Source organism: Oryzias latipes, chromosome 15 (assembly GCF_002234675.1).
Source record: "Oryzias latipes chromosome 15, ASM223467v1".
Lineage (NCBI taxonomy): Eukaryota > Metazoa > Chordata > Actinopteri > Beloniformes > Adrianichthyidae > Oryzias > Oryzias latipes.
In genome coordinates this window covers 12974418-12988396 of record NC_019873.2, presented here as the reverse complement: position 1 = coordinate 12988396, position 13979 = coordinate 12974418, and the positions used below count along the sequence as shown (strand labels likewise).

Below are 13979 nucleotides of genomic sequence, written 5' to 3'. Positions count from 1 at the left end.
TAATTGCCTACAAAAGTGATAATTTTTCATGTTAAAACCATAAATGTTTGGGTCAGGCTCATGTTCTGTATATAAGTCACCATTAATAAATAGTGTTTAATATATTGGGCAAAGAACCTCCACAAAATTCGACCCTGAGGATGACAGAGCAATAATTGAAGCAGTCAGGTATGAGAACAGCACTTAACAGCACTTTAACATTTACAACCAAGACTAAAGTAATGTTACAAAAAATACACTTTCTGCTGCTTATTGCCTTGGGGGAGTAATACACACAATCAATGCTTTCAATGACACGTTTACTAAATATGCTCTATCATTTGGTTAAGCACGCAGTTTAAGGGTTAAACATTTGTAGACTTTGTACTACACTCAGCCTGACTGACACAGAAAAACTGTCTACATTGATGGATGAATAACGGATGAGTACAAATAAGCAAAATACTAATAAAAGTGCAACTCGTTTTGTGAACTAATGCACTTAATCATTTAAATGTCACTTAGGAATTTGTTGGGTTAACCCCTTCATGCCGTATGTTGCTTGATCACAATGTACCATTACATTAATTGGAAATGATAAAATAATAAAACTCCACTTTGTCTTTGTTATTTAAAAATAAAATGACACGGTAATAGAGCAGTGCATTGAAAAACTAAAAAAAAAGATGAAAATTTAGAGTTGAAACAGCAATGCTGACTCAGCAGTCTTTAAGTCCAAATTCTAAAAACAGCCGAGCAGGATTTGGCTTCTTTCAAACATGGCTTAGTCCAGAAACCAACTCAGAACAAATAGATGGGCAAGCAGACCAAAACATGAAGGGGCATGTTTCCCATCAAAAAAGCATAAATTATCATAACCTGGAGGTTTTGCTGAGAGGCTGGAGTAATTTTGTCATCAAACTGAATTGATTCAGGCATTTGTCTTCCCATGCTTCTACTAATCATCTTCCCTTTCTTTCTGTTGGTACCAGTTTTCACATGGTGTGTTGTGCCATTGGTCATAGAACATACACATCAGGAGAGAAAAAAGCAAAATCATCAGATAAAATAATACTAAAAAAAGGACAATACTAGGTTTCCTTCCCCAGTCCTGGTCTGATCTGGTCTCTGTGCTGTCTTAAAAAAAGTCTGTCCTCTTCTGAACCAGGTCTTGCATCAGAGTCCGCAGTTCCTTCAGCTCTTCTCGAATGGCTTGAAGTTCTTGCTTGTGAAGCTTCTGGTTCTCCTCATTAGGTTCCATTAGCTCTTGTTGGGGCAGATCCTTGTCCTGAAACCTTTGGCTTTGATTCAGCTGACCCAGGTTTTGCTGATCCTGTCCCTGCCGGTCGCTGCCAGAGAAAGTCCATGTTAAATCACCTGCTCAGATTTTGAGGGGAACCTCTTGAAAATAACCTGTCAGTTGATCTCACCTTGAAGGTTCAGCTTCCCAAGTGTCCTTCTGCAGAACCAGGATCTGATCCAGAGTTTCCTACAAGACATACATGCAGCATCTTAACCTGATAAGCAAGATCTGTAAGAAAAGTATTTAGTCGTGTCATACATACTTTGATCTGTGTCTTAATGTCTTTAGTTTCATAATAAAAGCCAGAGACTGCTGTGATGTTGTCAGCCAATGGCGAGCAGTATTTGGAAATGTACCGCTCATCATAGAAGCGGCGGAGGAAAGTCATGGAGCCCACCTGCAGGACCACTGCAGCCTGCTGCATCACAGCATTGGCTTGCGAGTTATCGTGCACCCTGACAAACAAACACATTTATACACACAGACAGGACCTTCACACCTTTATAAACACAGTTCTGTGAGTCTGCCCAAGTCAAGGCGTCAGGTCAGCCCTGAGTCTGCGTATTTGTCATAAAGTCAACTCAGGCGTACATCTATATGTCAGTTCAGGTCTTTGTCTATGAATCAGTGCAAGTCCTGCTTCTGGTGTTGGCTCAGAGATTGATCCTTGAGGTTGTGCAACATCGGTCCAGGTCCATGCAGTGATGTAGACCCAGATGTCTAACCTTTGAAATGTGTCTGTGAGTAGTGCAATCAGCAGGTTGACACACAGGATTGAGGATGCAGCCAGAAAAGTTCCGCACAGCAGAGGAGCCATAACTTCATCCATCGTTACCATGGCAGCGTACTCATATTCGTCCACCAGAGTGATTCGATACAGACTATAGAGCAAGCCGGGAACAGTCTTCATGCTGGGAACAGAGGATGAGCCTATAAAAAAAAAACTATTCTTATTAAAAAAATGCTGTTAGTAATACCAAGATGACACCCAACTTGCAGATTAAACTGGTCGAGGTTCTCAAAAAGAAAGTAAAAGGTTCTGACCTCCAAATATGATCCAGAAGCTGCAGGCGTACGGGATAAAGATCTCAGCATACAGGAACAGGAAACACATCACATCCCCTATGATATTTCCCAACATGACAATGAAAGGCCCCATGAGCCTGCACAACAGCACCAACACAACACACACATGACCACATGATCAGTTGGAGCATGGTCAGTCCAAGACACAAGTGAGGAATCCTCAGAATACTTAGATCCCAAGAGAAGATAGGTCTGCTCTTCTGACCAAACGCAGTTGGTAGAGTGTATGGTAGATCAGAAAACACATAAATGAGACATCTGCTCCACCTTGGTTTTACACTGCAGAACTACAGTACCTCTTTGTAGCTTTACATCAGAGGCAGAGGGACTTTAGTTCAGTCTAATCACTCCATGACTCCCTGACCACCATAAAAGATGGATGACACAGATATTTCTGTAACGTCCCAATTAAAGAACATCGTTAAGCACTTTGAACCAGGTAGTAGCTGTTTTCTGTTACATGCAGGTCACCTGTCACTGTAAACATGAAGAGACCTGCAGATTAGCCATAATCTAAGTGGGCCGCCATCTGTCACAAGTTTAAATCACTCAATGTAATTTTCTTTTAGGGTTGGGGTTCTCTAGTTTGAACTTGACTTGTTTTGTGTGTTCAAACCTGAAGGCTCTGACGTGCTTCATGAGACGCAGCCAGAGGAAAATGATGGATACAGAGAAGAGCCTCAGACTGAGTGCGTGCAGATGGTCGGAGGGATGAAAAACATCCGTCATGTGGACACAAAAGGACGCTGCCAGCAGACAGTAAACCAACCAATCAAAGACGTTCCTGCAAAATAAGTTCAGAGCTAACATAGCAACCAAACGCTTGTGTGTGAGAGCTGAGCATAATGTGCGTGTTGTTGCGTACCACAGATCCCGGCTGTAACTTCCTCTCATCCTACGAACTTTTGTGATTTGATCCAGAAGGAAACTTTTCTCCTGGATATACACACAAAAACCTTTTAGTCGTCATTGAGATAATGAATAACTAACAACAAAGTGCCCATCAAAACTGCATTAATTTGTCCCAACCTGAAAAAAATCCTCACTAGAGTCAGAAGACTTAGAGCTGTTTGTCAAATTTACCTATTTTCTTAAGGGTTTTAAAAAGTTGTTACAGCCCCCCCCCCCCCCCCCCCCCAGCCCCCCCGTCCCCCGTAGCATCTATGAGACCTTCCAATCTGGGTTCAAACAGCATGGAGACAGCCCTGCTCGGAGACATGAATGATCTTCTGATGGCTGCTGACCTGAGGCTTCATTCCTGAAACAATTTATGCTCATAAGGAGCTGTGTAAACCAAAAAAAAATGTGCAAGCACAAAACATAACACATGTTGCTTTTCTTCTAAAAAAAAAGTCTGTCGGGAAAAAAATAACAACACAATTCCCAACTTGTGAAGAAACACAAGAAAATCAAAGCAAGGATTGGACACAATTGAAGGCTGGAAATGGGAAGATACCCTTTCAACAGACTGACATGACAGATTTGTGCACTAATGTGTTCTTTTTTTGTCATAACTTAAATTATTGTTTCAGCCCAAAGCACTGTATGTGTTTTCTACTGGTAAATATAAACAACATTAACTTCATCATATACATAAGACAGGGGTTCAAAACCTGTCTTCCATGAGCTGTTCACTCACATGGTTTCATTATTCTACAAAAGAGGTAATACGGGTTGCAACACAATAAAAAAAAAATCACAAAACAAATTTAATATTTAAAAAAATAAATTAAAAAAAATGTACAATAATTCTGTACAGTCAGTAATCATTTCTAAAATTAAATGACATCAGACATGGTTTGAATAATAATGGTTTAAACAGTCATGTACAAATGTTTGGTGGTGTCATTCCCCGCAGCTCACAGTAACAACAATGTTGCTGTCCAGGGTTCTGAAATAATATTAACTGCTTTGCTAATGTGTGGATTGAATAAAAAAAATCTGTAACGGTATGGTTAACAAATCCATGTGCTCACATTGTACTTATCTTTTGTTTTTCTGTTGCATTTACTTCTAATGCTGCAGCTGTGCAAAAAGTCTCAATTGGCTCAAGAACAAATGGCACATTTTCCTGTTTCATTACAGAGGCCGACTCTTCAACTTGAGATTCTTTTACATACTTTAAACCCCTACACGATTTGGCGCCTGCTTATTTTGGAGTTGCTTCACCTTAAGGCTCTTTGGCACCCTCCCAGCTCAGTTGATAATCCTAGCTGCTTGAAACTGGTTCAGAGCTAAGAGGGGTCCAAGCTTATCTGCAGCACCCCCAAACCAATCCGCCTCCCAACCACTTCTAGCCTTCCTCCGTGTCTGACTTGAAGTCCTTTCCTGAAACTATTACTTCAGCATAGCTTTTAGAAGGTAGTAAATGGGGATTTTATCTAGATGTTCGCATTGAGTGCTTTAGTGCACCTGCACTTGGCTGTGGATCTTGTCTCCGGCTTGTCTCGCGCTCCCAGCCGTCCCCCACCTTCGTCTGAATGAAGCTCATCTGCTGGACTACTTAAGGATGTAGTTGTGGTTAATTTTAATTTAGTAACTTAATTTTTCTCTAAAAGTTCTGGTACATTGCCTGTCCGTCCTGGAGGAGGATCCCTCCTTCATGTGGACACCCCGGAGGTTTCTTCATTTTTTTCGGATTCCGTTTTTTTAGGAGTTTTTCCTTACCCTGAAGGAGGGTCTAAGGGCAGGGATGCCCAGTTTAGTTTAGTCTGTTTAGTTAAAGTTTAGTATTCTCCTATTGAATTCTATGCATCTATGATCCTTTTGTATAATTACCGATACAAAACCCATTGAGACGACTGTTGTGAATTTGGGCTACACAAATAAAATTGAATTGAATTGAAAATTTTAGGTGCTCGCAAATAAACCTGGATTTGGATTTGATCTAATCAGACTCCGCCACTTACCTGTGGCCACATAGGATGAGAAAAGTCCAAGTCATCACAGAGACGACGCTCCATCCAGCGCCGCCTGAGACGCAGCCTCCTCCTGGAACGCAGGATGTCCTGCAACTCCCTGAAGACTTCCTCTGCTGTCAACAGGAGCGCAAGCACCACCAGGAGGACACGCCACCAATCCTGAGATAGAAATATACAGTATATACGTGAGGCACACCAAGACAGATGAAGACAATAGAGACAGGGGAGAAGCATGATACATACAGGTGAGTGGAATGAATGGACAGGTTACCTGGGGAAAGATGTAGCGGTCAGGCTCATCTCGGTGGACAGACACTGAAATAGCAACAGTTGTCCAGGCGACGTTAAACAGAAAGTTTAAAATGAGTAGAAGCCACGCCCCAAACCTAAAAGGAAAGCAGGTGAGTCACACTGCGATGTCATTGTTGATGAGATTTTTCAGATATTGTGGAACATAACTCTAGCCCTGCCCCTTCATGCTTTTCATCATGCAATCTGATCAGTTAAAGAGCTCCAGCAGTGAAAACCAACAGGAGGAAGACAAGGGACAACTTGATGTGGATTGATCTATTCAATCAGCTTTAGTTTGGACATGAAGGAGCACATGTACAGCTACTTACTGTTAGATTTACATTAAACTACTGTTAATTTAGGATTAACTATCTCTCTATATTTAATCTTGTGTTTTAACATGTTTTAGTGTTTGTTTTCTTTATTTTTCGTGTTCAGCACTTTGTGTCGGCTGCTGTTGATTGAAAGTGCTGTATAACTAAAGTTGAGTTAAGTCAACTGGAGTGCCAATAAAACAACAGTATGTTTGCATAACAACCAATAATTACGTATGCAAAGTTTTGTTTGTGAAGTCTTTATCTTAAGGGAGTCTTTGTCCTTGATTTGATGTTTCTTTTATGTTTGATGTTTTTAACCACTCCATGCCGTATGTCGCTAATTTACAATGTACCATTACATCCAGGACTCAACATAAGTTAGCATCACCTTGAATGGAATCAACACAGAGTATTTTTTTTATATATTTGGAAATATAATTGGTTAATGTTGTTAGAAGAGCATAAGCATGTTTTGGCTGAGTAATACTGTAGCTCTGTTTGTTACTCTGATGAGTAGGTTTGTAGTAAAACTTTTCATTCAGGTAATTCTTAACCTGTTATGTTTTCTTATGCATGGACACAAATCCTGCAATAAACTGGTGACAGGGAAGTTCTGCCCCCCTCCATGTATGATAAGCCGTCCGCAGTGACATCTACACCTGAACACTTCAGTTTCCTGTGCACTGATCATTGGGAAAGTATACAATTTCAACCAAAGGAATTTACCTGCCATAGAGTTTCCATTTGATCTGAATGAGCTTGATGACAACTGGATGCATGATGAGGTCCAGCTTCCCTTCCTGAACCACCTCTTCCAGCTGTGGAAAAACACTTTTACTTTTTTTACCCTTTGGGGTGTCTGTCTGTCTGCCTTTCTTCTGGTACATCTGTTTGTTTGTCTATGGGTTTGTCTACCTGCCTGCCAACCTATCAGTCTGTCTAGTCGTGTTTTTGTCTTTCTGCAACTGTTAGTCTGCATCATTGACTGTATATGGGAACTGGGACTGAGTGAGTTTGACATCACCCAAATTTATTCAGATTCCAATTTAATTCAGTTGCCATTTTTTTTGTGATATGGACATTGACATATTGGAATCAGAAATCTTCAGTAAGCAGTGATTGGTCCAAATCGATCTGCGTCAACACTTCTATGGCAACCACTCTCACCAATCAGGAGTGAGGCTGTCAGAAGTCCCACCCCTACCACTTAACATCTGTCAATCAAAAGCTTTGAACGTTCAATGTGAGATAAACGTTGATTGGCCAGTTTGTAACTTGGATAACTTGCACTACAAAAAAAATAGGAAAAAGAAGACTAGCTTGAACATGTTAAAAAAGGCATCAGAGGAAAAAAACATTTTCTGCCAAAGATAATGACTGGGCAATAGCTGCTTATTTCTCAATATAAGTCGGTGAGATTTTGGCTTTTTGGAACCAGTGGGTACTTCATATTTGGAATGTTTGTGGAAAGAGGTCACTCAGTCCAGTTCTCATACAGCCAATGATCTGAATGCACGTTTGTTGTTGTTGTTTATTTGTGCCTGTTTATCCACGTTTGTTTGTTTTCTGCATGTTTGTGTGACTGTTTCTCTTTTGTCTATCAGCCAGTCCACTTACACCCGTCTATCTGCATGCCTTTCTATTTGTCTTTTGAGCTCGCTTGTGGGTGTGTCTGTCCATCTGCATTCCTGTCTGTAAGTCTATCTGTGTATGTTTATGTGTTTGCCTGAGTGCCTGTCTTTTTTATCCATCTACCTGTCTGTCTGTGGCTGGCTACCTGCCTACCTGTCTGTCTTCCTATTTGTGTGTTTGTCTGTCAGTCTGACTACCTGTCTGTGAGCTGATTTTTCACACTTACTGCAGATGGCGGCCCACAAGTCTCATCACCTGCAGCACACACAAGGAAATATTGCATCATTAGTCAGGCTGTCAGCAGAACTAAAGATTGTTTTGATCTGATGATCCCTTCGATTCCCTTTTATAAATAAAGTGTGATGAACTGAACTGTTTTCCTGTAGGTTGTCTTCGGGGAACCTTGGTTCTGGTTGCAGCAGGTTCAGGTAGAAATACTGCTGCCTTGTAACTTTGTCTGTCACATGGAACTGATCAAGCGCCAAATGAGCCTGAAAACAACATGCGTGCAAATAAACCATCATATTTTTCACGAATCAATACACATCTGCTTGGAAGTGGGTGGGGTTTATTTACAACAGGACTCATTTGCCCAATCAGAGCAGTTATACACAGCTGTCCGTCAGAGTCCTTCACTCCTGCCTCTGCTCCCAGTTCCAGCAGGACCCTCGCTGCTTCACTGCGCTCTGAAAGCAGAAAAAGATGTTACTCTTCATGTCAGTCAGTGTTATGGGTCAGGCGTTGTGATACCAGTGAAGACGTAGGATGTACCCATGTTTGCTGCCAGGTGCAAAGGAGTCCTATTTTTGTAATCTGTACAGCTGCTAGAGGCGCCGGCTTGCAGCAACAGTCTTATGGCACCGACAGCATCATTCTTTGCAGCATAGTGGAGCGGCGTCTGGCAGTCCAAAAGTGTCCGAGCATCTTTATCAGCTGGATGAGGCAAACATAACCCTAAACTTGTAAAGTTTTTCTTTTGGTCTGATCTGACCCATATAAGATAAGCCATCATCTTCGTTAAACCCAATTTATGACTCACTGGTGATGCACTAGAGTCAGAATGGGGTCCAATACACACGACTAGGTTCAAATTGTTTTTTCAGTAGGCCTTTTTTTTTTGCCCCTGGGTAACAGCAGCAGGAACCGGGTGCTTGTATTTGTAATATGTTTGATCACACTGACCTTTTTGGCTTATTAGGAACTGGACCATGTCCTGGTAATCCAGTGCAGAAGCCACATGCAGAGCAGTGACTCCAAACTGGTCAGAGCAGAGCAGGTCTGCTCCCCGGTCCAAAAAGAAACGCATCACGTCCACACTCCACAATCTGCATATCTGAAGCAACACACAGGCCTGCTGTCATCTAGCTGTTCAGCTTGGAAGCAATCGTGGAAACGTTTGCAATGAACCAAACAGTCCTGACCTCATGCAGGACAGTTTGTCCATATCTGTCTGAGCTGTTTGGATCTGCACCATCTGAGATCAGTCCATCCAGAAGCTGGAGATCAACCTGAACACACACAAAAGGTTGTCTGAAGTGCATCTGCTTCACAGCAAAAGCACAAATAAGTCAACTGTGTTTATGTTGTAAATAGTTTAGGCAATAAATGTGTGTTTACGAGAACAGAGATAAGTAAAGATGTTGTGTTCAACTGAAACCTGTATGTCCAACAATTATGTGGACAATCGCCCCATTTACTACCTTCTAAACACAATCGTGTTGCCCTCTCTGTAACTAACCAACCCAAGTGACAGCTGGTACACTTTAAAGATCCACTGCAATGAAAAGCAAATTTCTTGTGTTTTTAACGGGTTCTTGTGACTTCTTTCTCATGATTGAGGACATATTTAAAGAAAATTAAGCTTACAATTGCATTTTTGAATATCTATCTATGCAAGTTGTTGTATATCAGGAGCAGACGAAAAAAATGCAGTTTGAGAAAAGTTTGCAGGTGTGACGTAGAAGCTAGAATGGCAGTAATGTGAGGTTAGGGGTGTGAAGGGCTGTAAGCTAGCGGGAGAGCGTGTGTAAACAAAGGAATGATGGGAAATTGTGGGCAGGGCAGGTTACTCCATACCAACTGTAACACCCACAACTCAGAAGTGAATTTCTAATTCACTTCTCCCGCTCTGCAAAAACTATATCCTAGAAAATGACACGTTGTTTTTTTTTTGTTTTTTTTGTTGTTGTTTTTTTTTGGGGGGGGGGGTAAAAACAGCATAATCATTATTAAAAGACCACTGGGAACATTTTCTTTTACAACAGATCAAAAGATGATCAAAGAGGGACTTTAGCAGTTAGTCTATCACCTTCGCAAAATAAATTTGTTCTCTTAGACTTTTCTGTGTGTTACTTAGTTGAGGTTACCTGGTCAGTGTCCTGGTTGGTTGCAGCAAGGTGCCTAAAGTGGTCCAGCAGTTTTTTATTTAACAACTGTTTCTCATTGGTGGTGTCGGTCTCATCTATCTGCTCTCCACCCCCCTCATCTTCAGCCAAACCTCTGTATTTTGTCTCAACCTGAATTCCTGAAAGGTCACGTCATTTAGAATCCATTAAAGAGGAAGGAAATGGACTGTTACTAGGTAAAATGTTTTTTACCTGCAAGCTTTCTCTTTTGCATCCAGCGTCTTCGTGAGTACGAGCTCCACTGAGATGTCCACCGAGATGCTGCTTTCTCCGCTTCAGGGCCTTTGGATATGCATTCTGAAGGACCTGGTGGGGCCTGAGTACAGTTGCAGAACGGAGTGCACGCACATTGAATAACCATCTGTTGATGATCTTCAATGAGGATGTGAACACTAGAGGAGTGTCTTGTTCAAATACAATGCAGCGTGGATACTATCATAGTCCTAGGCCTTCAGTTGAACCCGTTGGTCCATGCCCATTCTAGTCAGGGTTGCTCAACACTTTAACCAACATGTGGTTTTTGATTTAGATTCATTTCAAGCATTGTAGTCAAAGCAATAAAGAATTCACACATATTTATGAAACTCATTACAGAAATTAAATACATGGATTAAAAAGACTTAAATCACATTTGCTTAATTAAATACAGTGATCATTAACTGAAGTATAAGTAGAGTTTGATTTATTGCTTGAAAGGTTTAAGTTGCAGAGGTGGACAAAATTGTTGGTACCCCTCAGTTAAAGAAAGAAAGTCCACAGTGCTCACTGAAATGACTTGAAATGTTCAAAAGTAACAATAAATTAAAATTGATTGAAAATTAAATAATCAAAATCAGCCATTACTTTTGAGTTGTTCATTAACAGAATTTAAAAAAAAACTAATGAAATAGGGCTGGACAAAAATGATGGTACCCATAACTTCATATTTTGTTGCACAACATTTTGAGGCAATCACTGCAATTCAACGGTTTCTGTATTTGTCAATGAGCCTTCTGCACCTGTCCACAGGTATTTAGGCCCACTCCTCATGAGCAAACTGCTCAAGTTGTCTCGGGGTTGACAGGTGTCTTCTCCAAATGGCATCTTTCAGCTCCTTCCACAGATGTTCAATGGGATTCAGATCTGGGCTCATAGAAGGCCACTTCAGAATAGTCCAACGCTTTTCTCTTAGGCATTCTTGGGGGTTTTTGGCTGTGTGTTTTGGATTGTTGTCCTGTTGACCCATGACCTGCGACTGAGACCAAGCTTTCTGACACTAAGCAGCACATTTCTATCCAGAATGCCTTGATAATCTTGAGATTTCATTTTAACTTGCACAACTTCAAGAAACCCTGTGCCAGATGCAGCAAAGCAGCCCCAAAACAGAACTGAGCCTCCTCCATGTTTCACAGTAGGGACAGTGTTCTTTTCGTTGTATGTTTCATTATTGAGTCTACCAACATAGAGCTGATGTGGCTTACCAAAAAGCTCCAGTTTTTTTCTCATCTGTCCAAAGGACTTTTTCCCAGAGGTTTTGTGGCTTGTCAACATGCATTTTTGGAAATTCCAGTCTGGCTTGGTGGTGTCTTCTTTGGTCGTCTCCCATGAAGTCCACTCTGGCTCAAACAATGACAAATGGTGCGATCTGACGCTGATGTACCTTGATCTAGGAGTTCACCTTTAATGTCTTTGGAGGTTGTTCTGGGCTCTTTGGATACAGTTCCAACTATCCGTCTCCTCAATTTGTCATCAATTTTCCTCTTCCGGCCACGTCCAGGGAGGTTGGCTACTGTCCCGTGGGTCTTAAACCTCTGAATAATATGTGCCACTGTCGTCACAGGAACTTCAAGCTGCTTAGAGATGGTTTTATAGCCTTTACCTTTACGATGTTTGTCTATATTTTTGTTTCTAGTGTCCTGGGACAATTCTCTCCTTTGCTTTCTGTTGTCTATGTTCAGTGCGGTACACACCTTTTCACCAAACAGCAACATGACTATTTGTCTCCCTTTAAATAGGCAGACTGACTGATTATATTATATGATCATATTCCACACATCCAGACACAAATCCACCTACAGGAAATTGAACATAAATATAGATGGGCAATCTCTTCAACAGGTGGACTCGATCAAATTTCTTGGAATCCACATAGATCAATTTATAAATTTTAAAAAAAACATAGATGAACTAGTTAAAAAATTATCCAAACTTGTTGGTTTATTCTATAAGATTCGGCACATCCTCCCATCAGATGCATTGCTAACATTGTACAGATCCCTGTTTGAGCCCCACCTGAATTACTGTAACATCATATGGAATAACACATATTCTACCTACACGGCAAAACTCCTGATTACACAAAAGAAAGCAATAAGAGCAATAACCTGGTCCACGCCAAATTCCCCAACGGATCCACTCTTCCACAGATACAGCCTCCTTAAGTTACCGGAACTCAACACGTATCATAATGCATGCACAATGTACAGTGTTGTTAATAAATTAAATAGTCGTTTGTGTGACCTCATACCACTTTTTTTGCCCTCTTATCACCAGTATACCAGGGGAAAGCATATGCTAAAAGGCAAAAACAGAAAATTAAAATGTACAAGCTTCTCTGTCTGTATTAGAGGTCCACAAACTTGGAATATTTTAGAAAATGACGTTAAACAGTCTGCAACAATGTACATGTTTAAAAGGAAACTGAAATTGTTATTATTGTCAACATACTGTGAAAATGCTGCTCCAACTGAAACCATCTATTAACGTGTTTGTGATTTCTTTCTGACTGTTGACACTTATATGGCCACACGCCAGAGTTTATGTTGTTCAAATTCATTGTCCCTATTGTCTAACACTTTCCACTATATTACCATCATTTCTCGCATTCTATTAGTATATTTTATTTATGAAATTATTTTCTTTTCTTTTCTTTTCCTTCCGCCACTTATCTTTTGTATTTTTATGCTTGTCTAAAATGCTGGACCCCTAATAATAAGCAGCTGCTTCTGGGATGTCCATTTTTTCCACATTCTGTATTGTGAGATTTGTTGCTTTCGACGCATTGTGGAAAAAAAAAATAAAATAAAAAAAAAATAAAAAATAAAAAATTATGGGTTTGAAAACAGCTGTGATGTCAATTAAAGGACATACCTGGGTTCATCACCATGACCCCCTGGACAATTAGTTCTCAGTCTTTTATGGAGGTACCATCATTTGTGTCCAGCCCTATTTCATTAGTTTGTTTTTTAAAATACTTCTGTTAATCAACAACTGAAAAGTAATGGCTGATTTGGGTTATTTAATTTTCAATCAATTTTAATTTATTGTTACTTTTGAACATTTCAAGTCATTTCAGTGAGCATTGTGGACTTTCTTTCTTTAACTGAGGGGTACCAACAATTTTGTCCACCACTGTAATTGTTTGTTGATCATAATGGAACAATCTGTCAGACTCACCTGTGATCTGTGGTTTTCTGTCCTCCTTAGCTCCAGTCCTGGATCAGGACTGATAGAACTTCCTTTCTTCATACTGGTCTTGGTCAGACTCAGACTGGACCAGCTCTTTACCAGATCTGTTCAAACTTGTTGGAACACAGTGGCAAAAGCTGAGGTGACCTGCTGCTCGGCAGGTTCTGCTACATGATTCGAGCCAAAGTAGTTATAAACAGGGCGGTCAGCAGAAGCTCCTCAGCTCAAAGGTTGATGGCGTATCTTATCAGTGGGTAAAGCGGGATGGTCCAGGTCAGGCTTGGTTTACAACCGCAGGGGACAAGAACCTACTATAACAAGCAGCTTCTCCTCAGATCGATTGGTTCCCTTTGGATCTTGAAGATGTGATCAAGCTGTTTGACCCCCAACCGATCCACCCATGGGTCAGAAGGTTAATAAAGTCTGATATGAATCCATCATGATGATTACAGCTCAGAGTAATTATGTCTTTCAGTTTTACCTCTTTTTCCAAATGCCACATCTTTTCTTTTTACTTTTCATTTGTGGATAATCTGCTCTTCTCCTCTATATCCCTGTGCTCGCATTAATCTTTTCTGAGCTTTGGGGGGGGCATCAT

The 13979-nt window shown here is 40.7% G+C and overlaps 1 protein-coding gene across 1 annotated transcript; it reads right to left on the bottom strand.

Annotated features, from left to right (window-relative positions):
• Window positions 1-74: 74 nt before the first annotated feature.
• On the bottom strand, window positions 75-13564 carry LOC101170867 (transient receptor potential channel pyrexia). The gene is made up of 19 exons (XM_011484240.3): window positions 13370-13564; window positions 10127-10250; window positions 9896-10053; window positions 8951-9037; window positions 8712-8862; window positions 8301-8462; window positions 8106-8215; window positions 7903-8020; window positions 7756-7784; window positions 6624-6715; window positions 5561-5675; window positions 5278-5448; window positions 3234-3304; window positions 2985-3152; window positions 2327-2445; window positions 2008-2212; window positions 1545-1737; window positions 1410-1468; window positions 75-1328 (listed from the first exon to the last, which is right to left on the bottom strand). The coding sequence occupies exons 1-19, from the start codon at window positions 13439-13441 to the stop codon at window positions 1118-1120; spliced, it is 2415 nt and encodes an 804-aa protein (XP_011482542.1). The 5' UTR covers window positions 13442-13564; the 3' UTR covers window positions 75-1117.
• Between the last annotated feature and the right edge of the window lie 415 nt (window positions 13565-13979).